At 40.3% G+C, this 27,868-nt stretch overlaps 2 protein-coding genes across 2 annotated transcripts in view; both read right to left on the bottom strand.

Annotated features, from left to right (window-relative positions):
- The window catches only part of LOC120736835 (cadherin-1-like), a 271,472-nt gene that overhangs the window by 35,645 nt on the left and 207,959 nt on the right, over positions 1–27,868 (bottom strand). The window lies entirely within an intron of this gene.
- On the bottom strand, positions 19,802–25,561 carry LOC120736841 (B-cadherin-like). Its single transcript, XM_040037179.1, has 7 exons — positions 25,320–25,561; positions 24,140–24,231; positions 23,863–23,995; positions 23,247–23,468; positions 23,020–23,150; positions 22,501–22,644; positions 19,802–21,409 (listed from the first exon to the last, which is right to left on the bottom strand). Exons 1-7 carry the CDS (start codon positions 25,522–25,524, stop codon positions 21,194–21,196), a joined length of 1,143 nt encoding a protein of 380 aa, XP_039893113.1. The 5' UTR covers positions 25,525–25,561; the 3' UTR covers positions 19,802–21,193.

Genomic DNA, 27,868 nt, shown 5'->3' with positions numbered 1-27,868 from the left:
ACATGCCATATAGCATGTGTAGGGGATTGGGTTTGAGTCTGACCTGCGGTCCTTTGCTGCATCATCTCCCTCTCCTTCTCACCAGCTTTCTGTCTATATTCACTGCTACACTATCCAATAAAGGTTTTAATCCTTTTTAAAATAATCTTAAAAAAGAGAGACCAGATGATGTGTGCTCATTTTGGACTCTCTCTTAGTCAGATCTGAGTTACTTTATTTGTGGGGTCTCAGCTTTGTGTGAGGTGTGTCATTGCTGATCCCAGGGCATCAACCTGCTGGATCCTTTGTCTTTTAGAGATTTAGAAAAGCTCAGAATTTATTAACATGGCTGTGCTTTTTGTTGATGTTTTTTTAAGTTTAGTTTATAATCTTGGCCTCCTGTGGTGCACACTTCTAAAAGTTGTGTTTAGTTAAATTGATATCTGTAGAAAAACACAAGCATATTCTGCTTCGTGTGGCTCTTTCATACTTATACTTTATTGATCCCCGTGGGGAAATTCTTCTCTGCATTTAACCCATTCACTCAGTGAAGCAGTGGGCAGCCATTGGGCACCCAGGGAGCAGTGTGTAGGAACGGTACCTTGCTCAGGGGTACCTCAGGGTAGCCATTCAGTGGATTTGAGCCCCAACCTTCTGGTCATGGGGCCACCACTCTACCTACTGAGCTATCCCTGCCCCCTCTCATTTCAAAATGATGTTTTAGTTTTCCACCACTTGAGGATGCTGCAGGGCAGATCAGAAACTTGTACCCCCCTCCTGGACTAATCTTAATACAAATCATGTATATTGTCTCGATACTGAGTTTAACATATATGGACACCCCAGTTTAAAAAAAATGAAAATGCTCTGGAAATTATTTCATGGTTCTGCCCTTACAGTATGTGACCCACCTGCCGCTGAGACACAAATGTAAGTACAACAGCTGCAAATTTAGGTCCGGGTAATGAGTAATATCATTAAGAAAAAGAAATGTTTCTGCTGTGTGATCTTTTAACTGCAAATAAGGTAATAGTTCGTTGTCTTTGTTTCAGTGTAATCTATCAGAATAGGAAAAACAGCAATGTGACTTGCAGTGTAAATTATTTATTTCATTTTATGCAGGTTAAATGTCGCATCTGTTCTGCATTTCTTACACAAAAAAGCACCTCATCAGTGCTTAGGCATTACAGAGCCAAACATGAAAATGAGGACACAAACATACCGAGAATGAACACAGGTCGGCCTATATTGACACTGAACAGCTTTATCATCATTTTTTTTTATTAATATGTGTTTTATTATTTTGAAATCAAGCATCTAGGAAGACTGTTCTGGACCAGGCAGTCCTGAGTTTTATTATAAAGGACTGCCAACCCCTTAGTATTGTGGAGAGTGTCGGAGAGAAACATTCCTGGGGGAATAGGAAGACATCTAATCTGAACCTTTTCCACCTGGCTTTACAGTTTTTGTGTACCCCAGCTTCATCTATGCCTGTGAGTTTTCCAAAGCTGGAAAAACATTGGATAAACTTATTTTTCTGAATAGAAATTTATAATAAACTCTGTGTCGATTACATTTAAATGAGTAATATTACATTCACAATACTTTCATTTTAATTTTCACTTAATGTCATTCACAATATATTTTAAAGATTTCTACAATATTTGAAATGTAAAAGATACAAAATGATTCCATGGAAAATACAATACCTTACAGTGTACAAGTATGACCAGGTCATTGAATCAGTCTGTTGTGAGTCTCAAGTTAGTTGTCCGCAATTATATTTAAGGTCCAGCAGGTGTCAGTATGGAGCAAAACAGCAACACTGTGTCAACACAGTATCGATACAGTTTGGGGAATGTGCTGAAATGTTTCACGAGGGCTCATCTACCCATCACTGAATGTGAATGTGGCATGTTGAATAGAGAGCTAGTAGTAATATACCTGTACTTTTTTTGCCCCCCCCCTCCCCACACCCTCCCACCCCCACGGGCTGTTTCCCCCCTCCGCGTCCATGTGCGTGTGCACGTGCGCGAGAACGGACTTTTTGCACGTGCATGTGGGTCCCGGGGTCATATGAGTTTACATGTGTTTAATAGCGTATTATTTAATGAAACCATTATGTGTTTTAATTAAACTCTTTTTAAAGGATTGTATAGGTCTCAGAGTTCTGTTATTTAGACATAGATGATTTAATTTAACTACTTTAGGGGTATTTTAACTAGTTTTAATTAGTGCTATTTAGGAGCAAATAGTTTCCACCTATATAAAAACACCCCATCAGACACACAGTATTTTCCTCAGCACTTCACAACTGCCGCAAGGTATATCGTTTTAACTTTTTATTTTTTCACCTGAATGTGCATTGGAGCCGACTTTGCTACCCGCACAGAGCGTTTCTGACAGTCGGGCGCTGCTTATACAATAGAGAAAAGCAACAATACAGAGTGTCTCTCTGCTCCAAGAAATCCGAGGGCCTTTCACAAGGTAAGCATGTCTGTTATACCCAGGGCATAAATGTCTGTATGTCAGTGCTGATTATTCAAACCCTGTTTAAAATGTGACACATATGTTGTCCGAAAACAATTCCTCTAAATTTGCAAAGTTACTGATTTAAAAAATATATATTTTCCAATTTTTAGTTGCATGTCAAACATATGATAGACTCTTGAGCATATTTGTATAGCTAAATTCACAATGGTATAACCGTGCTAAATAAAAGAGGCCCAAGCACCAATGCACTCTAATCCACTCCGCTAAACTGTATGTTGATAAGTACATGAAGCGTACCTCTACCTCTACAGCTGAAAACAGTTTGTATCCGCACTCTGAGGGTCTGCTGAATTGTTTTTAATACGGCACTTTTTGACGAACAGCAGATGATGAAATCCTCTTTATTGTAGAAACTGTCCCTAAGCTATTGTTGCTCATACTTACTGAGGTCCCTAGCTACTTCCTTACTATGTCAGTAAACTTTTTTGAAAAGGAAGCTGTTGTAGATTTAAAGAAACATCTTAACTGAAGCAAAGGCAAAAAAAAACTGGAATGAATTTTATGTGACTGTTCATATTAAAGCCAACAACAAGTGAAAATCTAAAAACGGCTCCAATCCTTTGTATTAATGATCTCCCCCCTCTCTCTCTCTCTCTCTGTGTGTGTGTGTGTGTGTATGTGTGTGTGTGCGTGTGTGTGTGTGTGTGTGTGTGTGCGTGAGTGTGTGTGTATGTGTGTGTGTGTGTGTGTGTGCGTGTGTGTGTGTGCGTGAGTGTGTGTGCCCTCACAGAAGGAAGGTCACAGCAGGAGGTTTTCTCAAACGCATTTCCAATCAGTTTTTTACAAGAAGTGTAGCTCATACAACGGTATAAATGTATTCTTTGCGATACTTTATAAATATGAAGCTAAAGATTTTGAGTTCGTGCACATTGTGAAGCAAGAATCTAAATATTTGTGTCACAATGATTTCTATAAAAGCATGTTGTTTATGGGGATAATGCAACAAATCTTTTGTGCGTCCTATTAATGATCAATGATAATTGAAGAGGAACCCTGGCTCAGGACATTTTCATGACAAGTGACAGCGCAGACAACTACTAACGAGAGAACATGTTTTATCATCATAAACACGATGATATGAAGCATCGTTAAAGTGTCACTTCAGTAATGTTGACTCATGCTTTTAATAATGACTTTAAAACACTAAACTCTAATTTCTGTGGTTTATTTTAAGTTTACAGAATATAACATGTGGTAAGACGACGAGTTTTACTTCTCACTGTCCGTGTTATGTGTATCTATTTATCATGTATGCTACTTTGCTCTGTGGACTGTAAAATGTTTCATTGTGTTCATGAAATAAACCAGACTTTCACCGTCTGCATCTTTTACTGTTTTTCTGCTTTTGTTCACTCCAAGTTTGACAAACCTACAGATATCCAGAGTTAACTCACTAACAATGTGGAGCAGTCTCAGTGTATTTAGCTGCTTTTTCCCTGAACACAACCAACTGAGAGAAACGCCTGTAGGCCTCACTTTGGTCATTTGAACGCTGAAGGAGATTTGTTCCATAGACACATACTAGTGTTTCCTGCACTACTATGTTCTATTTAAATCCAGATTCCTTTTATAGTTTGCAGTGAAATTTGTTAAACCGTTGCTTAATGGGACAGAAGTACACGTCACTCTTTACTAACACATTTGTAGATGAGTTTATTGCTGAACAACACAGCTAGCAGTCTCACACACTCTTTAGGTTTTTCAAGTTATGTGTGTAAGGGTTTAGTCTATCAAACCTTACCCTTTTCTCCCCAGTATCACAACAGTATGACTCCCAAAGTACGGCTCAGTAAACAACCAATGATTCTAAAGCCAGAACAGAAAGATACAGTTGGAAGATGAATGATTGCGTTTTTATGATGCGTAGTAAAACGACCCCCTCTTCTTCTTCTCTGTGTTGTTGTTGTTGTTGTTGTTGTTCGTGTGTGTGTGTGTGTGTGTGTGTGTGCCTTAGAAGTCAAATAATACATTAGCCATACTTAAAAAAACATCTGAATTTCATTTAGAACTGAGATTCTAAGTTGTAAGCAGAAATCTTATGCACAGCCAGAAACATGTTTCCCCACTTTCACAATGCTGAGGTGTCAAATCCACAACCCCCAACAAATGGTTTGTTACACGTGGGTGTGAAGGGCAAGCTTTACTTACACAGCCTCACACACAGCAGATTTTTAAAGTTGTTGGGTACAGGGGTTTAGCCACAGATGCAACATCCACTTTTGATAAAGATCACTCCACCTGTTTATTTCTTAAGAAATTAAGCATCTTTATTAAGCTCTTATTTATAAATGTCTACACAATAATAGACACCGTGTGCTCTGTGACATTATAGTCTTCTACTTCTGCTTCCATCGGTTTGCATTTTAAACTCCCAGCCTTTCAGTTTGTTATGAGCGACTTATATTTCTAACATTTTGTGATATAAAAGTGAACCATGCGACTTTTTTTATTTTCTGTTTGATGGAAGGACTTAAGACACGAGTTATTTAAACAATTCTAAATGACAGTGTGATGGCCATAGTACTTTATGTGGGCCAAATGTGTTAAGGATAATGTTAATAATAATACTCAAGCAGAAGAAAATTAAAAGCTGTTGTTTTCGTGGCTCTAAAAATTAAAGAAAGTATGTTTAATAATTCAACAAGACCCGCACCTTCAACACATGTACATTCAGATTTTGGAACAGGCTCAACATTGCTGCTGTTCAATAGTTTTTATTCGTTCGAAAAAGTCATTTTACGGCTTTAATGTTTCCAGCTGATAAGGAGAATGAGTGCATTTCAAATGAGCGTCCAAAGGCTTTAAACATCTGCTTTGTCTGTAACGACAGTATCAAACTACAGAGCATTGTTTTTACTAAAATTCAACATTTTCAGATGAAAATTTGGCTGCTTTTTGTTTTTTCACTGTAACACCCACCTCAACGCCATTTTTAGGATATTCTTGGTGATCCCACCTTTTTCATATTTATGCTTTTGGCACTGAGGGTATCTAATACGCATGTTGTCACTGTGTTTTTGTACTACCAGCTGTGAGGGCCCTGCTTTTGCTTTGAGCAGTCTGTTTTTATTTTGTCTCGTGACTGTGTGTTTTTTCAAACGAGATCCTCGTCAGTTTGATTTTGTTACCACAAACTTTGTGTGAAGTTCACAACAGAGGTAAAGAGATTTAAACACCCCAGTTTAAGGAGGCAGGCAGGGGTTGGACCACCTGCACAGGACAGGTGAAGCAGAGAGTGTCCGGGGAGATGTGCAACAGAAGCAGAGGGAACATTTTACAAGATGATAAATGGCACATTTAGGTGATTAAGGACTGTTGACAAGATTAAAAGACACGTCCGTCAGAGTTCAACAACATTACACTTTGATTAAATAAAAAGTTTTTAAACTACACAAGGGTCATTTTCTCCTCTGATAGTAAGCATATTAAACATGTCAAGAAAGAAAGAGTATAAAGAAAAATAGTAAATGTGTCTAATTAAACTCTTCCTGCGAGCCTTACATCATCCTTTAATATGTTTGGTGTTACAAACTTGAAGAAGCACAGAAAAGATCATCAGACATTAATCTAATCAGTTTTCAGCCTTCATTCATATTGAAAAGTTGAAATCTTCCCTGTTAGACCCAAGTGCAGCGTTTAACACCGTTGGCCATAACATTTTATTACAGCTATTATTAAATGGAGAGTCCTCTTCACACACTGAGGTTAATTATGAAGCTCCACAGGCTTCTGTGCAAAGACCAGTTTTGTTTACATTATACGTGCTTTAGAAGGCATAGCATAGCATACATTTTCACTGCTATGCATATGATACCCACTTTTATTGGTTAAACTGCCGGGATGTCTTAGACACATAATGAGCTTTAATTTTCTGCTTCTAAGTTCAGATAGAACTGAGGTTATTGTAACGGGGCGTAAAAATCTTAGAAACACTGTGGCTAACAAGATCCTTACTCTGGATGGCATCGTCTTGAGCCGCCTGTTGTAGTGATTTGGCACATTATAAGTAAAATTGAAACATACAATCCCATAGCACAACATCAACATTTATTTATATACAAAAATAAAAATGCTTATGTCGCAGCTTTAAGGCAGGGATGACTACGGGAGTTGCTTTCTCACTTCATATGCTTTATTTCTAAAATCAGGTCATTGACAAAAACATACAGCAGCTCCTCTTCAACTCCTAGCCCTCAGCTGCGGTGGAAAAAGAACGACTCCAAATCCCCTTCAAGGAACATATGTACAAAAGAGTCTTTTCTGACACACCAATGGGGCGTTCAATGCCGTCTTGTAAATATGAGTACTCTGGCAGAATAACAGTTCAAATGAAAAATATACCAGAACAGACAAGCAAAAAAAAAAGAAGTGTGGTGTACCTTTGAACCAATGAACAATGTATAACAATTTATGCTTTTTAACATAACCTGACCCCGTCAATATCTGTATCTCTCACACTTTTTCAGAAAAGAATTGTAACTTCACAATTCATCACCGATTACGTGGGTACATTTTTTTTTTAATGCACTAAATGTAGAATACATTGTTTGGTAAAATGCAGGTTACACGTTCTAAGAATGAAAAATCAGTCTTTCAGAGAAAAAATTAGCAGCCACCTTTGTAACACTCTGCGACCAACCATAGCTGTCTGATTTTCACCATGTATATAGTTCCACTCACATATGTATACATATACACTGTTTTTTATTTTATTCTATTTATTTAATTATTTATTTATTTTCCGCCTTCGTTGTATATTGGTTTCTCTTCTTACTTTAGCACCTTTGTGGTTCAGCTACCCAATTTCGCTGTGCAAGAAACTGCACAATGACAATAAAAAGCTCTAAGTCTAAGTCTCTAAGTCTCTAACAGGTGACTGTGCAAATACTGGAAAACTGAGGACCTCTGGCGGATAAAAGGAATAATACACAAAAAAGTGCTCAGACATAAACTGTGAGAGTTTAAAATTTGTTCTGCAAAAATAGAATTTCACCAAATTAATAGAAATGCATTTTTTTCCAGATTACATTACTATAAAAAAGAATATTCAAGATATTGATTCAGATTCTATTTAATCATCATGAAAGACATGTTATAAAACTCATACTGGACTTTTGACACTGCACATATTTCACTTACACAAACTATAAAGGCATTAAAGGCATTTAACAACAGTCAAATTATAAGAGAGGATTAAGACTTGAATACACATCTTCTATCAGATTAAAATAACAACAGCGTGAAACTCAAAAACTGTTAACATTGCTTTAAAGTTCTCATCTAGTTTATATTTACCTATAAAAGCAGATGAGATGACATTGATAATATAACAGCAGTTTTCTCTGCTGAGTTGATGTTGCTGATCAGTGGTGTCTGAAAGAAACAGCAGAGTCTCCAATGCTTTCATAGTTTATTGAAACATCATCTTCATCGTTGTCATAATTGACCTGTGGACAACAACAACAAAATATAATCGGAATCAGAAAACTTAATTAATCCCTAAAGAAATGATGTGGTTACATGAAGATAATAACATCATTAATGTTGTTTTGGCTGGTTGACCTCAGGTATTTAAATTTGTCCACCTTCATTACGTCTCCTCCTTACAGCATCTCTGTCACACTGGTCTCCTTCTCATTCACACAAGTTCTCTCCAGAACACACCTCCACCTCTACAGCCTCTATTTCACCTGTTTACAAGAATGGGGAATCCTATCCCCACTTTGAACCCATTTGTCTCTCCCAGTGCACACCTCCTCACACATCTCCTCCTGTACCACTCTCACATACTTCTCTGCCACTCCTGACTTCTTCATGCACCATAGTCCTGTTCCTGGTACTCTATCATCTGCTTTTTCTGCATCCACAAAGACACAGTTATCTGTCTCTTACTACAGCTCTGCACATCATCCTTGATGTGCAGAGGACCAGCCTCCTTTCCACTCTTCATCCTCTTCATAGCAGCCCTCACTTCCTTCTCACCAATCCTCTGCACTTCCTGCTACATTAAATACAGAAGCATAAGCAGATATTTACTTGATAAACTGTCTCAGCCATGAACAGAGCTCAACAAATGTTGTGTTTGTGAACACTAGAACCATGGTGCACTCTATATATGAAGTCGTGGATTCTCCTTTTCACATGTTAGCATGTTGTTTGGCCAGCTGTGGCTTACATTACCACAGCTGTGATAAAATGATCAGGAGCACTTCTATGTCTATGAGGGGAAGGCTTTCCTTGTATACATATAATAACATACTGCAGATAATGAAAGTCAGACAAAGTGGATCATGTTTTATACAAAGTGCATAAATAAATGAAGCAGATTTTTTTTCGATTGTGGTTTCTGAGTTGTGAAATCTCTGCAGCTCCGGAGTGGACTGTATTTGATTTGTCACATTGAAAGAGGGCCAGAAAATTACATAATCAGTGAAGCCAAACACATGTCTCTTTCCTAATATGGGCAATGTCTTTAGTAAAACTCAGCTGTAAGCATGTCTCCAGGCTCTGAATTGAAGGATTTTAGCAAACAATGTTATGTGTTTTCAAACTCACAAAATCATATTTTACGTTCTTGAAGCAATAACCATGTGAAACTGAAGTTTAAATACTTTTCTTCCCCACATCCTGTGTGCAAGAGTCAATTATAGCATCATTTGGAGAGTTATATTTCATTTAGCATGTTATCGCATATCTGAAGGGGACCTAAGATAAAGCACAGTTCAGTCAGAGGGTCTCTTATTGATTGAAATCAACTTTTCCTGCTTTTAGGAGATAACTGAAAGTATACATGAAAGTGCCTTATCTTTTATAACCACAGGGTTGTTTTTTTTTTTTATAATGGGTGTTTGTGTAAACTGTGTCACAGAAATAAAAGGCTGCTGTGGCGTGATGGTTCTTCGTAGTGGTCTGACACCGAGGGCAGAGGGGCTGCTCTGAGATCCTTCCCTTGCTAGCATGTGAAAACCCGGTTGAGCTGTTCGTCTTGTTTCGTTAACGGGAATAAGTCTCTAAAGCAGCGGGGCCTGTGGAAGCGCAGACCCAACACTTTCTAGTAGCATAAGATTTATTGCCAAGAAGAAGTGCGACAGCAAAGAACTGATTGTCCAAATATAAGGTTCCTTACTTTTTCTATGAAGTTTATATGTTTGTAAAAATAAAGCAAACCATCTGCTCTAAACAGGTTTACATAGACTCAAGATTCATTTTATCATTTTCTTGAAAATGTGTTTTTGGGGTGTTTTGCAAAACTGTAAGTTTCCTCAGTCACACACTTTTTCCTTCAGTTAAACAAACTTGTAGATCTGGCATATTGATCGATCACAGGTTTGATAGCTTATCTCTGGACAGTCAGCTTAAAGAAGAATTTGCAAAGTTCATTGTATTTATTTAAGATAATTTTTGACAGCCACAGCTGTGGCACATAAATGATTTTTATAAGATATTTATCACAGACTGACAGGACTACGAGAAACACCTTTTAGTTATCGTCCTTTTTAGTCGTCTGAAAAGTTCATATAAAAGCATAGGTTTCTCTGTTTTAAAGACACAGAACATTTTTAAGACACAATCACACAAGTAGATATTTCAAGAAGACAGTGTAAACAAACATTTAGGGGCTGTGGTTTCACATGTTGCTCCACCTATCATGCGTTAGAGTCACCTTCCAGGAAGTTTCCAGGTCACTTACCCAGTATATGTACTCAGACTGGAACCAGTATGTTTGAGATTCATACAACCAGAAAACTGTCTCCTCTGTTTATTGTGTGAATTCACACTATTGAGATCCTGTTTCTCTTTAAACTTTATTCTAGTTGCTCCGACCTTTGCTGGTTAACTACTCCCTCCGTTTTCAGCCGATTTCCACCATTTACAGTTTTTTCTGATTGCTTAAGCACATTTTTTGTAACTATTGGCTAATTTTGCAAAACTCTTCACACAAATAAGAAAACCTGTCACCCAATAATCAAAACATTGTAGTTCTCTTGCAAAAGCGAACACAGCTAGACTAACTCTTCACACCTTCGTAAAAATGGTGTTTCCGTATCAAACAGTACACACAAGCCATCATCTACTAAGCACACAATGCGCCAACTGCACACTGATGGTATGAATACAAAACACATCTGGCTTTTGCTTTCTCTGTGCACAAGGTAGGCTATGTCAGTTTGAGCTCATACTTCTGTCATGGATCCATAAGCATAGAGGGATCCAAACTTCAAGTACTGGTGTTTATTCAAACACATCAAAACAAACACAAGTGTTTATTTCCAAGTATAGGATTATTTGCAATCGCCATAATGACTATATGGGTTACTTGGTCTGCAGTGAACATGCTTCCTCTGCCCCCAGCATCTGGTCATCTAGCAATTCTGTAAAGTAACAATTTCAGTATTTTTACATCAATGGTATTGGTGTGTTTCTCATTGGCATATGGCAGTGCTACAAATCTTTGTGCGAAGTGACTGTACTAACCGATTCTCATTTCAAGATGTCCTTATGGTACTTGCTACAGTGTAGCGGCTCGAGTTAGGCTGGACCCGTTGGCCAGCTACCCTCAGGGTCATTCCACGGTTGATTATATGGTCCACTATTGTAGCTCTGATGTCATCAGCAATTCTATTTCTTACTCTTCCTACCCTTCCTCTCCCCCCTCCTCATCTTCCTCTCCCCCCTCCTCGTCTTCCTCTTGCTCCTCCTTGTCCTTGTCGTCCTCTTCATCCTACTTCTTCACCTCCACGTCCTCTTCCTCGGCCTCCTCTACTTCTCACTCTTTCTGCTCCCTCCATTGTACTCTGCACACACAGCTTACCTGGATTATAGTGCTTAAGCTGATTGCAAAGTGAACTGATTATCTAAAAAAGTATTCACATGTGAAAGTGTGCCAGACAGTTGGCAAATTAGTGTTAATGATAGCCATACATGTGTATACTTTTGCTAGGAGTGTGTTGGAAATTTGGTAATTGAGTGTTGTGCCGTGAATTGTGCCTACAGTTTTGCAAAGTGTGTGTTACAACATTGCAAACTGAGTGCAAAGCAGTTTTTGTGCTTTTAGTTTTGCAAACTCAGTGAGTGGTTTTGTTATAAGTCTGAATAGTTTTAGAGATCGTGCTACAGGAATCACAGTTAGGGTTTAAGCATTCAGAAAAAACTGTATTACAGATGCCACTGTGAAGCAGCTTAGATGTGGGTGGACTCTCTGCCCAGCTTCCCTCATAGTCAGGCCAATGGCTAATGTATTATTTGACTTCTAAGGCACACACACACACACACACACACGCACACACACACACACACACACACACACACGAACAACACAGAGAAGAAGAAGAGGGGGTAGTTTTACTACGCATCATAAAAACGCAATCATTCATCTTCCAACTGTATCTTTCTGTTCTGGCTTTAGAATCATTGGTTGTTTACTGAGCCGTACTTTGGGAGTCATACTGTTGTGATACTGGGGAGAAAAGGGTAAGGTTTGAGAGACTAAACCCTTACACACATAACTTGAAAAACCTAAAGAGTGTGTGAGACTGCTAGCTGTGTTGTTCAGCAATAAACTTATCTACAAATGTGTTAGTAAAGAGTGACTTGTACTTCTGCCCCATTAAGCAACGGTTTAACAAATTTCACTGCAAACTATAAAAGGAATCTGGATTTAAATAGAACATAGTAGTGCAGGAAACACTAGTATGTGTCTATGGAACAAATCTCCTTCAGCGTTCAAATGACCAAAGTGAGGCCTACAGGCGTTTCTCTCAGTTGGTTGTGTTCAGGGAAAAAGCAGCTAAATACACTGAGACTGCTCCACATTGTTAGTGAGTTAACTCTGGATATCTGTAGGTTTGTCAAACTTGGAGTGAACAAAAGCAGAAAAACAGTAAAAGATGCAGACGGTGAAAGTCTGGTTTATTTCATGAACGCAATGAAACATTTTACAGTCCACAGAGCAAAGTAGCATACATGATAAATAGATACACATAACACGGACAGTGAGAAGTAAAACTCGTCGTCTTACCACATGTTATATTCTGTAAACTTAAAATAAACCACAGAAATTAGAGTTAAGTGTTTTAAAGGGTGCTGGAAAGGAGAGTTTGTCCGCTAGTCGAACCTCGGATACAGGAGGAACAATGCGGTTTTCGTCCTGGTCGTGGAACACTGGACCAGCTCTTTATCCTCTCGAGGATACTTGAGGGTGCATGGGAGTTTGCCCAACCAGTCTACATGTGTTTTGTGGACTTGGAGAAGGCATTCGACCGTGTCCCTCGGGGTGTCCTGTGGGAGGTGCTACGGGAGTATTGGGTGTCTGGCCCATTGCTACGGGCCATTCGATCCCTATACAACCGTTGCAAGAGCTTGGTTTGCATTGCCGGCAATAAGTCGGACTCATTCCCGGTGGGTGATGGGCTCCGCCAGGCTGCCCTTTGTCTCCGGTTCTGTTCATAATTTTTATGGACAGGATTTCTAGGCGCAGCCAAGTGGCGGAGGGCTTTCACTTTGGTGGCCTCAGAATCTCATCTCTGATTTTTGCGGATGATGTGGTTCTGTTGGCTTCATCGGGTGAGGGCCTCCAGCTCGCACTGGAACGGTTCGCAGCCGAGTGTGAAGCAGCGGGAATGAGGATCAGCACCTCCAAATCTGAGGCCATGATTCTCAGCCGGAAAAGGGTGGAGTGCCCACTCCGGGTCGGGGATGAGTTCCTGTCCCAAGTGGAGGAGTTCAAGTATCTCGGGGTCCTTGTTCGCGAGTGATGGGAGAAGGGAGCCGGAGATCGACAGACGGATTGGGGCTGCAGCTGCAGTGATGCGGATGCTGCACCGGTCCGTCGTGGTGAAGAGGGAGCTGAGTGTAAAAGCGAAGCTCTCAATTTACCGGTCGATCTACGTCCCTACCCTCACCTATGGCCACGAGCTGTGGGTAGTGACCGAAAGAACGAGATCGCGGATACAAGCGGCAGAAATGAGCTTCCTCCGAAGGGTGGCTGGCCTCTCCCTTAGAGATAGGGTGAGAAGTTTGGCCATCCGGGAGGGGCTCAGAGTAGAGCCACTGCTGCTCCACATTGAAAGGAGCCAGCTGAGGTGGTTCGGGCATCTGACAAGGATGCCCCCTGGGCGCCTCCTGGGTGACGTGTTCCAGGCATGTCCCACCGGGAGGAGGCCCCGGGGCAGACCCAGGACACGCTGGAGAGATTATATCTCTCGGCTGGCCTGGGAACGCCTTGGTGTTCCCCCGGATAAGCTAGAGGAGGTGACTGGGGAGAGGGAGGTCTGGGCCTCTTTGCTTAGGCTGCTGCCCCCGCGACCCGGCCTCGGATAAAGCGGATGAAGATGGATGGATGGATGTTTTAAAGTCATTATTAATATGAACAGTCACATAAAATTCATTCCAGTTTTTTTGCCTTTGCTTCAGTTAAGATGTTTCTTTAAATCTACAACAGCTTCCTTTTCAAAAAAGTTTACTGACATAGTAAGGAAGTAGCTAGGGACCTCAGTAAGTATGAGCAACAATAGCTTAGGGACAGTTTCTACAATAAAGAGGATTTCATCATCTGCTGTTCGCCAAAAAGTGCCGTATTAAAAACAATTCAGCAGACCCTCAGAGTGCGGATACAAACTGTTTTCAGCTGTAGAGGTAGAGGTACGCTTCATGTACTTATCAACATACAGTTTAGCGGAGTGGATTAGAGTGCATTGGTGCTTGGGCCTCTTTTATTTAGCACGGTTATACCATTGTGAATTTAGCTATACAAATATGCTCAAGAGTCTATCATATGTTTGACATGCAACTAAAAATTGGAAAATATATATTTTTTAAATCAGTAACTTTGCAAATTTAGAGGAATTGTTTTCGGACAACATATGTGTCACATTTTAAACAGGGTTTGAATAATCAGCACTGACATACAGACATTTATGCCCTGGGTATAACAGACATGCTTACCTTGTGAAAGGCCCTCGGATTTCTTGGAGCAGAGAAACACTCTGTATTGTTGCTTTTCTCTATTGTATAAGCAGCGCCCGACTGTCAGAAACGCTCTGTGCGGGTAGCAAAGTCGGCTCCAATGCACATTCAGGTGAAAAAATAAAAAGTTAAAACGATATACCTTGCGGCAGTTGTGAAGTGCTGAGGAAAATACTGTGTGTCTGATGGGGTGTTTTTATATAGGTGGACTTGGTTTCAGTTGGGCTCTGAGATGCAGATATAAAGAGCAGGTTGTAAAGAGAAAGGTGGAAAGCCTTTGGAGACTCTGTTGGACATGGTTTCTGTTGGCCTCTGACATGATAAGATAGCTATAGGTATATTACTACTGAGGTTCCTTGCTTGAGAACTTACATTTATGGATGTGGTATTTGGCGAGGAGTAAAATCAGATTAATGAGGTAAAAAGCATTCGAGTCTTTTCGACTAAAGTCAGTGTAACCAAATAACACATTTTGGTAAAAAAGCACAACATTTGATAAGATATTCTTAGAGATGAAACTAGCGATATCTTTCCACAAATTCACACCTTTACAAGAGGAGAAACAAACCTGACCTAAAGGAGCCTCTCAGGACAGGGCGGGACAAGAACAGGAGTGGGGAGGCAGTGGTATTTCTAAACAACATGGACAGACCAGACGGTATGGCATCAAAAACAATACAAAACTCCCTTGGGGATACTGGGATGTTATATCTGGATAGGAACTGTATAATAAGCCCGCGGTATTGAATAGTTGACTCACCAGAAGAATACCATTATTAAACCAGTTTTCAAAGATCAGCGACTTATTCTTGTAATTAGTGTTACAGTTGTTCCAAATATAAAACCTTTGTGAAGAAAAGTTATGTTTATAGATTAAGGACTATGCCAAAAGAGCTTGTTGATGAAAGTTTGAGAGTTAATTGGGATTTTCTGAATATTGTACTTGCAGAGTAGCTGAGATGTTTTTTAATCCAATTTATTTTGAAAGTGTAATTTAGGGAGCTGAAATCTATAAAATCTAAGCCACCATTGTTATAATTGTTCATAACTACGGATTTGCAAATGTAGTGAACTTTGTTTTTCCACAGAAAAATAAATAATATTTTATCAACAGATTTGCATGTAGAATTATTGACATGTAAAGATTGAGCAGCATAGGTCAGACGAGACAAACCCTCGGCTTTGGTGAGCAGTGTTCTACCCTTTAGGGACAAATCCCTTTGCAACCAATTGTTGAGGACATTTTGAGTTTTATTGATAATAGGGTTAAAGTTTAGAGCGTTCCTAGAATTCATATCCTTGGTAATAACGATTCCCAAATATGTTACACAACTTTTCACTGGGATACCGGAAACATAGGACATGGTACACTTGTTCACTGGTAGCAGTTCACACTTACTGAGGTTTAGGAAGAGGCCCGATGCTCTGGAGAAAGACTCAAGGGTGCTGATTGCAACTGAAACCTGAGAAACATCTTTAAGGAAGAGCACTGTGTCATCTGCCAGCTGACTGACTGACTGACTGACTCTTTCTTCCTGAGGTCTGAGTCCAGCTTTGCAACTCCAGCCAGGTCACATGACACAGGGGTGTGCTCTGATGTCAGCAGGCAGGTCAGTGGATCCCTCTGGTGATGGATATATGGCAGTGAAACAGGAGGAGGCCTGAGGACAGACAGCAGGCTTAACTAGCAGGACAAAGTAGCATGTAGTACTTGAAGGAGTCATCACAGCCAATCAGCTCTCAGGAAAATGGAACATCACATAAATATTTCTCTTCTTTGATTTTCATCAATGTATTTCCTTTGATATATTTTCTGTCAATACTTCTGCCTGATTAGAAGCTCATAGGCACTTCCTGTCACTCCACAATAAAATAATGTAAAGGCTGCCCTCTCTGCCCTCCCACTAGCTGACCTAACTGACACGAGGTTCTTGGCCACATACATATAGATTTGCTTGGCTGTAGAAATCCATGCCATGAAGCTCCCAGCGCACATTTTTGATCTTTCTGTTTGTGGCAGAGGTGTCACGGCTGGCAGGGTGAGCCGTGTGGTGTTGGAGGAAAAGGAGGACCCAAAATGCAGGCAGCCGACTGATGATATGAGTGAGGGTTTATTTACAGGTGACAGTGGCAGAACAGACAACGAAGCATGAGAAAACAACTGAAGAAACCTAAACTGGGAGAACTAAATGACAAACCTGAGAGCATACAAAAGGGGTGTGGGGCAGAGAGCCGCAGACTAAGGAACAGGATACCAAGAAACGCAGACAAGCCGATGACGAACACAGACCGACACCCACTATATACACACACAAGGTAATCGGGTAATCGCACATAGGAGGGAAGAACAGCTGATCTGAATACACATGATGACTGGAGGACACAAGCTGAACACAATGACAACAGACACAGACCTTCAGAATAGAACAGGAAATCCAGAACACGAGACTTCAAAGTAAAGCAGGAAACACACAGACTGATTTACAACACAACACGGGGACACGAACAGAGCACCAAGGACAGACACAGGTAGGGCTGAATATACACCAAACTTCAGGTTCAACCCTAAACTAGTACAAAATCAGAATAAACACAAGGCACAAAAATGAACTTCAAGGAAACACAAAACGCTGGGTCAAAATGACCCAGGACCATGACAAGAGGAGGTTTTGGAGCTCTGCAGAAACTGTAGGGAGTCCTGAGGTTTCTACCCTCTGAAATGTCAGTGTGCATCTCAGATGTGTTGTTGTCATCAGGGATGATGTGACGTACCAGCCAAACCATCACCGCACCCAGCTGCAAAACTGTGACGCAATCTGCTGTGGTGGCATTAAAGTCCTGCCAGTTTACAGCGGCTGATTTGGTCCCTAAAATCCAGAAAGTAATTATTCATGGTAAGGAATTCATGTGGACACTAAGCGTGTGGGCAGGAAAGGACATTTAAACAGTGAGGCTGACAACCTACCATTTCTTCGTGTGACTGCTTCTGGTCTAAAGGGGACTCCAACACCAAAATCGATGAATTTGACACATAGAAATGCTGGATGATCAGGCGATGTGTCAAACACAATATTGTCTGGCTTAATGTCTTCTTCAAAGTCCTCTACAGAGAGACCAAACAAATTGAATTTAACAGGTAAAGGAGACTTTACTCACCCAGATATTTACGCACACCCACAACACGTGGTGTGCTAAAGGTCGGCCAAGATTTTGACCACATGTCAGAAACTGGTTCAAAATTGGACTAAACTCACTTGAACTCTGACTTTGTCTGCACTTAGAACTATCACAAGACATTAAAACAAAACATCGGGCATTGATGACATCACAGGAATCTAACATTCTAATCTATGAAAACTGTCTCCAAGGCTACATAATATCAAATTAAATCATAGCAAAGGAGTAAAAAGCAGGATCAGTCTTAGGGTGTATGTTACATGTTTGCCAGTTTGGATGAGTGAGTGCAATATTTCATCGGCCTGTGTTGTAGCAACCTGTTGAACCTGCTGAGAAACTGTTCTTTGTCCACTCTGCCCCAAACTTCACATGCTCCATAAAAGTCGAGGCCTAGAGACCTCTGCAAAGTTATTGCAATTAGCATTAGGTTATCAGTATCATCTGATATATATGACATTTACAGTACAGTACTCACACATGACGTAGGAGAGAATAAATATGAACTTTTTGACATAAATTTGATCATATGAAATTGGATTTTTTTTTTAAAATATGAAATAATGTAACCTTTTCCTTCCGTCATACTTCAGAAATATAATATATTAAGTTTTGAACATTTTAAAACATTTAAGTTTGCTCGTTGTATTTATAAGATCCTACATGGACGTGCTCCACAATCTTTGGTCAGTCATGTTAAAATCCATTATCAGTGGAAAACAAACCTGATCCTCTACTAGAGGCGATTGTGCAATACCTTTTAGACATAACACTCAGAAAACAGTTATTATTAGTTAAAGTCAGTGAGATTTGGAGTGATACATGACACATGACGGAATAAGACACGCAGACTTAGCATGACGAACCGATGAGGAACACGTACACTGTGAATACATACAGAGGGAAAAGGTGACTGGAGATGAGACATGGACATAACGACGCACAAACAGAACATGATGGCTGGGGGGAAACACACGTGACAGAAGGGATGGGTCACAAGGGCAAAACATGTAAACGAGAGGAGGAGACGGGAGAAAAAGACATTACTGAAATACATGAAGGGCCAGGGCTGGGGCAGCCAACCAGTCACAGAGCCACAATTTTTACTGTGTCACCGCAAAGAGCCACATCATACACCTGGGCACACATGAATTTTTCTCACAAAGTTGATAGAGAGTTTGGGTCATAACTCAAAGACACAATGATGCAGTCAAATCATTGGAATTAAATATCTCTGTCAGTGCGCCCCAGGGTGGCTGTGGCTACAATGTAGCTTGCCATCACCAGTGTGTGAATGGGTGGATGACTGGATGTGTAAAGCGCTTTGGGGTCCTTAGGGACTAGTAAAGCGCTATACAAATACAGGCCATTTACCATCTGTAAATTACAAGATTTAGAGGGTTCTGACATCACATCCAGTCTCTCTGCTGTGATGTTGTGTTTTTCTCCACAATTTTAATTATAAGCTAGATACATTGCTGCTAACAGCAACAGGGATGAGTCAGTGAGTCAGTTGGGCTTGTGAATCATGATTCATGAGTCAGTAAAGTGATTCTCGAGTACTGAACGATTCGTTCATGATTCGCGCATCACTACTCACAACTATGGCTGAGCGTAATTGGGGTCATGTGCGGACTTATTTTACCTCCACAAACAGCTGAGACGTCGTTTGCGATACATGTGGCAAAAAAAGTGCTCCAAGAGTGAGGTCTTGTGGCCATACTAGGGAGACATTCAAAAGGGCTGTTGGGGGGTAAATACATTTTACAGTGTTTATTTATCGGATAAAATACGTTAAATGTCACCGTCAGCATCTCCATGCTGGGGAAATCGGTTTTGCAGCTGTTTGAGCTAAGATTTTCAAGTTATTCACAAAATGAAAACCTGTACTTTGTGTCAGCGAGACCTCCATTCAAATTCAATTCAATTCAATTTTATTTATATAGCGCCAAAACACAACAAAAGTCGCCTCAAGGCGCTTCATGATACAGAGAAAAACCCAACAATCATATGACCCCCTATGAGCAAGCACTTTGGCGACAGTGGGAAGGAAAAACTCCCTTTTAACAGGAAGAAACCTCCGGCAGAACCAAGCTCACATGAAATTAGAGACCACACAAATCCAGTCGTATTAAAGTTAAAGTCAAATTTATTTGTATAGCACATTTAAAACAACTGTTGAACAACATTTAAGATAATCAAAAAAGATTTTTATCTCTATAAATACACGACAAAAAAATAAGAAAAAGAAGCATGAAATGAGAAGATTTGAGTAAGAAAAAAGACAAAAGTAGTACAAAATCATTCTGATTGAAAAACCAGGGAATAAAAGTGGGTTTTCAGATGCGTTTTGAAAGTGTCTAATGTTGAGGAGGCCCTGACATGAAGGGACACTTTGTTACACAATTTAGGAGCAGTCACAGCAAAGGCCTCTGTGCTTTAATCTGGACCTCAGGACAGCCAGGAGCATTTGATCTGCAGGCCTCAGTGATCTTGCAGGAGTGTACCAATTTAAAAGATCATAAAGTTATGAGGGTGCTAACACGTGCAACGCCTTAAAAACGAATAATAAAATCTTAAAATCAATTCAAAAACTAACTGGCAGCCAGTGTAAGGATGCTAGTATGTGAGATATGTCGTGCCAGTTAGTAAGCATGCTGCAGCTTTTTGGACCAGCTGCAGGCAGCTAACTGATGACAGACTGACACCTGAGTAAAGACTATTACAAAAGTTGAGGTGAGATGAAATGAAAGCATGGATAGCTCTCTCAGAGTCTCTAAAACAGAGGAATTGCTTCACTTTTACAAGTAGCCAGAGGTGAAGGAAACGGGTCTTGATTACAGCATTAATCTGTTTATCAAAGGTTAGATTACTGTCTGTGATGGACGAGAGGAGTCACAGGAATTATCAGAAAAATAGGGTTTCCATTTATTTAACCCAAAAATTATATTTACAAAAGTAATAAATGTTGAGCTCATAAAAGAGGTCAAAGAAACAAAACTAAACTCAGGCAAAGAACTGCAAACTTACCAAATGACTGCCCAAACAAACATAACTGACCTAAACAGGAAATGACACACACGGATATATATAATGGCTGATCAGGAACTAAAGTGTGTTATTGTGTTCAAATGAAAAAATGAAAATACACAAGAGTACTTATTAAACAGATAGAGACCAGAAACACAAACCCTATGAAAAAGGCAACACATGGCTCCAGCACTCATTCAACAGAAAACTTCCAAAGTATTTATGTGTTCAGCCTGCAGGTCAAACAGGGATGTAAAAAAGCCACACAGAGCCTAATGCAATCAAAACAGGAAATTCAAAAACAACAAAACAAAAGCGCTCATCCTTTGGCTTCTCAGCAGTGGCTGATAACTGATAATGGCATTTCAGTGAGAAGGCAAACCACAATGCATATATATATTTCTATGAAAAACAAGACAAAACACTAATGTGTAGTTGAAAGTCCCTTCTGGCTTGCTTTGAATGAAACATGAGGCCATGCCATGTGGTATGATTACAGCATATCATCATCTTCTCCTCCTCCGTACATGTTGGCCAGTTTCTTGAAGCGAGGGCCCCACTCACTGAGGCAGTCATAGTTCTGGTCTCCACTACTTGAAGAGTTCAAAGAGGAGAGACTTCCTGCATCAGAACCACCTCCCTCGTGGTCAAATACCATCTGGGAGTCATAAGGGGGTGCTGTTGGGTCGTTGTCTGCAGCCTTCAGGTTCTGAGGGAGGAGCAAAGATAACTTTTCTAGAAATTTTACACAACTTGTTTTGGTTACCTTACATAGCCTGGATAAAGATAACAGAATAATGAATGTGGAAGTTATTAAAGCCCAGACATGACGTACAACTGACGTACACATCTATCCACATCCATGCCTCTATCGTCTGCTAGCAGAGAAGCCCAGACTTCCCTCATCAGCCACCATCTCCAGCTCATTCTCTCTGGTGCCCAGGGCGTCCTCCTGGTAGGAGATGCCTTAAACACCTCGCCAGGGGGAAACCTAGTTTCATTCACCCAATAACAAAAACATTCATACAAACCTTATCTGTACTAAAGTGCCTTGTCTAGCATTCACACACTCACAGTGGATACATCAGGGTCCAGTGTCTTTCCCAAGGATCCTTTGAAAATGCAGACTGGAGCCAGGAAGCCAGCCATGATTATGACTTTTAGACAACCCCTTCTACCTCCTGAGCCACAGTTCCCCCAAGAAAACCTTCATTTGAAAAGAACTGCCCACAAGGCACAAAATGCTTTCTCCAAGTGTGACAAAGCACATGTAAGCTGTTTAGGCATTCTGGAATACTCTAGAGCATAAAGAGCTGGTACAGCATTTCATGATCAGAACAAAAACAGTAGTACTCAAGAAACTTGGAATTATCAAGTTAATCCTACAATATTAGAAAGAAACCCCAATAATCAGATGACCTCCTGTGAACAAGCCTCTGGTGACAGTGGGAAGGTGAAACAGGACCCGTCACTGCTTGCCATGTTGCCAAGGGAAATTCCAGACTAGAGTAGAGTCTAGCTGTTTTCCAGGACACTGGTTCCAAGTTGTGAACCAGATTAAACTTTTAAATTCATGCACTTGCTCAGGCTCCTTTCTTACCACGCAACCAACTCCATCATGTCCTCAGAGCCAGTCTTAACAGCCAGGGATCAGACTGCCAGGGCCTGCACACGTAACAGCCATCCAACACACAATGCACCTTAACCCCTATGGTACCTCCCGTGGGTGGTGAGCCCACTTAAGTGAAATCTTGTAACCATGCTTGAGTAAGTTTCAAGGTACTTTAGAATCTCACTCACATCTTCAATGAAGTTGTTCATGTCTTCTGGGTTGGTGGGCCGAGGCCGGTACTGAGGAGCAGGCATGAAGTTTGGCACCACGTTACTTCTTAACACCTCAGGCCGGTTGTCCAAACCACGGTGGAGAACACTCAAGTCATAGTCCTGATAGAAAGTGATTTAATGATGCATTATTATATGGAATATTTTATGCTGTACTTCTGCAATCCACACTCTTCATCCACTCACTGCTTTAGGCCTGTTGTGTACTCATACTTTTCTATCACTAAAAGGCCTGGGTCAAATCACTGAAATAATACAGCAAATTTAATCAGCCTTTTAAAACTCTCCGTTTTTCTTTTTGGCATTTCACCCAACTCCCCTCCTTTTTCATCCAGGCTTGGGAACGGCAATGGCAGAATTCTCCAGTACTCCAATAAACACAGTGACATATTTTCCAAGGTTTTCTGCTCCTGCGTGTGCAGCTTTGATTACTTTGTACTTGTGTAAATGTGTAATCGTGTAAATGTGTCCATTTACCTGATCATCCTCTCCACCTCCTTCTTCATCATAGTAATAGATGTTGTCCCTGACACTATCATCTAGCAGCAGTGGCTTCTTTTTGTCCTTTTTCCTCTGTTTTGCAAACAGCAGCATTAGCAGCACCAGTGCTGAACACAGAGCACAACGTTTAGCACACAGTAACCAACCAAAACCTGGGAAAGGAAAGAAATGCTCTGACCTGAGACTACAGATGTGTGACTCACCGAGCAGCAGGATGGCTCCAAGTATTCCGAGGATAAGGGGCAGGTTGCTGCCACCTATAGCACGGTCTGTGCATGTCGCCTCTGCTCCCTTGCCCTTGCAGTGGCAAACTTCAGCTTTGATGATGCTGTCCTGCTCCAGGCCATGCTTGTCTGCCACTCTTAGTATAACACTGTAATCTCCACTGGGCAGCTCAGTGCCTAAATTTAAGATGACCCCTGTTCCTGAAATAAACAAGACAGCAGAAATGTAGCTTTATAGTTCTGTGTTGATGGATTTGTTTTGTTACATATTTTTGAAAATGAGACATCTCAATAAAGCCAATCATCCTTCTTTTAAGTATGTTGTGTTAGGGTTTCTTTTCTGGCAGTACTCACTCTCCTCACACAAGCACCAATCACTCTAATCTCAGTGATGAAAACTGAATCATGTATGAGCTAAACTTTAGCCTTTGGAAGGAAGCAGCCCTGATGTTCACAACAGGAAATATTTTTGTTATCGCAAAAGAACACAGCTGATAAAATATCAGTGAAATTTATGTACCAAAATATTTCAAATTCTGGCCATCTTATTGGACAGCATAAGTTTGTACTTGTCACATGTTAGCAGTTTACATACTGGTGTCGTTCATCCTAGCGGTCCAGTTGGTCTTTGACATGCCCTGTAAAGACACCGAGTAGGGAGGTCCAAATTCTGGTCCGTCTTTATCTGTTACTGACAGCAGCTGAGGAGCTGGATCCTTGTTGCACACCTGAGGAAACAAAGTCACAGTGAAGCTTTTCTTCATGCTGATGACCATCCTGTAGTTGGAAATCTTACAAACACACCCATCCTGCACCACAATTAGACAAGTTCAACACAAAACGACTCTTGAGCTATTGGAAATAAGACACACCGTGATTTCACGCTCTTCAATAAATGGAGCATTGTCATTGACATCTTCCAGCAGAATGATCAGAGTACCAGTTCCTGTAGCCGGGACAGCATCTGGTCACAGAACAAACACATCAGGAGACCAAAATGTATTTAAATAAAATCTGTATTATTGCTCAAAAACTTTGCTCTGGACTGATTCTTATAACTAACATTTGGCTGTTAAACATAAACAAATAAAGGCAGAGCAATTAAGGGCTACAGTGTTATTAGCTATGAGCATCCAAGGGACATCAGTTTGTACTGGAATTTTGTTTAAGGAGAAGAAAAAAACTTCAGGGCAATAACACACTTTCATATCACTATTATTTTGCTACTGGGAACTTCAGACCAGCTATTGCAGCTTTTACACTGATTTCAGATGTGATATCCAATTTAAGCTTGAGCCTCTGTTTTTTTTAAGATACACATCGTTTCAATACTTGTGAAGATCAAAATAGTATAATCAACAGAAAGTATTGATTTCTAATAATTTCTCATGAAAACTGTTTTAATGTCTTTATTATGGAAGCGAATTAGATGACAATACCGCAGATGTGTTAAAATATATTTCTTTCAATTCAGCTCAAAATAAAATGAGGTCAGTCAGCTGAAACCTGTCTGAGGCACCTTTTTTGTGCTTGTACTGCACATCTCTCTTTTTGTGAGAACCAACAGTATTCACCCATCATACTCAATTTTCCCTGATATTGGTTGCATGAATGCTTCACAAACTCATCATTTAGTTGGCCTCAGTTTCCTTTTGAGCTCAATGTCAAGTATGAGTTCACAGATTTCAGGACAAACCTAATTTTAGCTTCACTTTTTTTTCACTTTATTTCTAAAGACAGAACATATTTCTTGAAACAAAACGTATTTCCTAAATGCTGAAACGCGCTGCTGTTTCTGTCCAGTCATCTTCGTTGTTCAGTACTTGGAACATCATACTGTAAACCAGGATGTGTTAGACAAAAACAGTTTTCAGATTCTTATTCAGCAAGTGAAAGTTCCTGAAGTAAAGGTGAAGGAATCCCAGAAGCAAAACTCTTGTTGACCAGTGTAATTATTCAGACACTTGTAATTTAATAAAATCATATCAGTGGTCATTGTGTATGGGAGTCAAATGATGATAATAGTGTGCAGCAGTCTGAACTCCCACCTACCATCATCACATGCACCAATGTTTGCGATGTATCTGCTGTTTGTGACAAAAGGAGCTTCTCTGTCCATGAATCTTCTCACTTTAATAAGGCCTGTGTCCTTGTCCACATTCAGCCAGCCTGCAGGGTCATTAATCATTTTGTACCTGCACAAGACAGTCACAGAAAGATGGTAATACTGTGCAGGCGGGGTGATTGCAATTAGCATGTTTCACAATATGGCGCAATGTGTTATTTGATTTTTGACATAGACTTACTTTTTCCTTAGGCTAAATACACAGTGACAGGTTAGGCGCAGAATGCCATTTATTCAGTATTATTTATATTGTGATAAATCACAACAACAGTCAATTCAATTTGCAAAACCTCATGAAACACATTAACTGTCACAGGGTTCCTGTATCCTACCAGTGCTACCCCTGAGCTCATTAGTAGACACACCTATTAATCAGGATTTTACGGCTGAAGGGTAAAAAAAATGCTTTTCTTCAGAAAAAGAAATAAAAAACAGAGAAAAAAATAGAAATAATAATAATATTAATAATGGCTTTTAAGACCTTAATGATAACGATAATCCAAAGTAGTATTAGGAGTCATTAAAAGTCAGTGATTATTTTGAGAAAAATGTTAAATTTCGAGCCCAAAAAAAATCATGAGGGAGGTGTGGTCTGTGGCTCTGCTGCAGAGGGGGTTTGGTTCAGCAGGCCCAAGGGACAGTACAAGAGAGGCTGGCAGGGCAGCTGAAAGCAATTCAGTTATTTCAGGGGCATCAGGACCAGAAGGAAGATAAACGTCACGGGGCTTCAGCAGCAGACCTTGAGCTTATTTAAGATGCTGAAGGCAGGAATCTGATTTACCAAAAAAATTATTGGAGGCCGGAAAAAACAAAGGCAAAAGCGCACTGAGATAAACTAACTAAAAATCTAAACTGGGAATAAACTATGATTAATTCAATTCAATTTTATTTATATAGCGCCAAATCACAACATAAGTCGCCTCAAGGCGCTTCATAGATACAGAGAAAAAAACCCAACAATCATATGACCCCCTATGAGCAAGCACTTTGGCGACAGTGGGAAGGAAAAACTCCCTTTTAACAGGAAGAAACCTCCGGCAGAACCAGGCTCAGGGAGGGGCGGCCATCTGCTGCGACCGGTTGGGGTGAGAGAAGGAAGACAGGATAAAAGACATGCTGTGGAAGAGAGACAGAGGTTAATAACAGATATGATTCAATGCAGAGAGGTCTGTTAATACATAGTGAGTGAGAAAGGTGACTGGAAAGGAAAAACTCAATGCATCATGGGAATCCCCCGGCAGCCTATGTCTATTGCAGCATAACTAAGGGAGGATTCAGGGTCACCTGGTCCAGCCCTAACTATATGCTTTAGCAAAAAGGAAAGTTTTAAGCCTAATCTTAAAAGTAGAGATAGTGTCTGTCTCCCGAATCCAAACTGGAAGCTGGTTCCACAGAAGAGGGGCCTGAAAACTGAAGGCTCTCCCTCCCATTCTACTTTTAAATACTCTAGGAACAACAAGTAGGCCTGCAGAGCAAGAGCGAAGTGTTCTAATAGGGTGATATGGTACTACAAGGTCATTGAGATAAGATGGGGCCTGATTATTTAAGACCTTGTATGTGAGGAGCAGGATTTTGAATTCAATTCTGGATTTAACAGGAAGCCAATGAAGGGAAGCCAAAACAGGAGAAATATGCTCTCTCTTTCTAGTCCCTGTCAGGACTCTTGCTGCAGCATTTTGGATTAGCTGAAGGCTTTTCAGTGAGTTTTTTGGACATCCTGATAATAATGAATTACAATAGTCCAGCCTGGAAGTAATAAATGCATGAACTAGTTTTTCAGCGTCACTCTGAGACAGGATATTTCTAATTTTAGAGATGTTGCGCAAATGGAAGAACGCAGTCTTGCATATTTGTTTAATATGTGCATTGAAGGACATGTCCTGGTCAAAAATGACTCCAAGGTTCCTCACAGCGTTACTGGAGGCCAAGGTAATGCCATCCAGAGTAAGAATCTGGTTAGATACCATATTTCTAGGCTTTTCAGGGCCGAGTACAATAACCTCAGTTTGATCTGAATTAAGAAGCAGAAAGTTAGCGGCCATCCAGGTCTTTATGTCTTTAAGACATTCCTGCAGTTTAACTAATTGGTGTGTGTTATCTGGCTTCATGGACAGATAGAGCTGGGTGTCATCTGCATAGCAGTGTAAATGTATGCTATGTCTTCTAATGATACTGCCTAAGGGAAGCATGTATAATGTAAACAGAATTGGTCCTAGTACTGAACCCTGTGGAACTCCATAATTAACCTCAGTGTGTGAAGAGGACTCTCCATTTACATGCACAAACTGGAGTCTATTAGATAGATATGATACAAACCACTGCAGTGCAGTACCTGTAATACCTACAGCATGTTCTAATCGCTCTAATAGGATATTATGGTCGACAGTATCGAATGCTGCACTGAGGTCTAGCAGGACAAGCACAGAGATGAGTCCACTGTCAGAGGCCATAAGAAGATCATTTGTAACCTTCACTA

The sequence above is a fragment of the Simochromis diagramma genome, unplaced genomic scaffold (genome assembly GCF_900408965.1).
Source record: "Simochromis diagramma unplaced genomic scaffold, fSimDia1.1 OVJJ01000197.1, whole genome shotgun sequence".
In the NCBI taxonomy this organism is placed as follows: domain Eukaryota; kingdom Metazoa; phylum Chordata; class Actinopteri; order Cichliformes; family Cichlidae; genus Simochromis; species Simochromis diagramma.
Note: the sequence above shows the minus strand (reverse complement) of the source record. Positions and strands in the feature narration are given on the sequence as shown.

What these genes read in the sequence shown, in the direction of transcription:
- LOC120736841 (XM_040037179.1), bottom strand. Translation starts at nt 25,524, where the DNA reads ATGCTAATTGCAATCACCCCGCCTGCACAGTATTACCATCTTTCTGTG. An exon ending in GAGGTGGAGAGGATGATCAG is followed by an intron (nt 22,645 to 23,019) that starts GTAAATGGACAC and finishes ACTTTCTATCAG; the next exon opens with GACTATGACTTGAGTGTTCT. An exon ending in TGAACAACTTCATTGAAGAT is followed by an intron (nt 21,410 to 22,500) that starts GTGAGTGAGATT and finishes CTCCTCCCTCAG; the next exon opens with AACCTGAAGGCTGCAGACAA.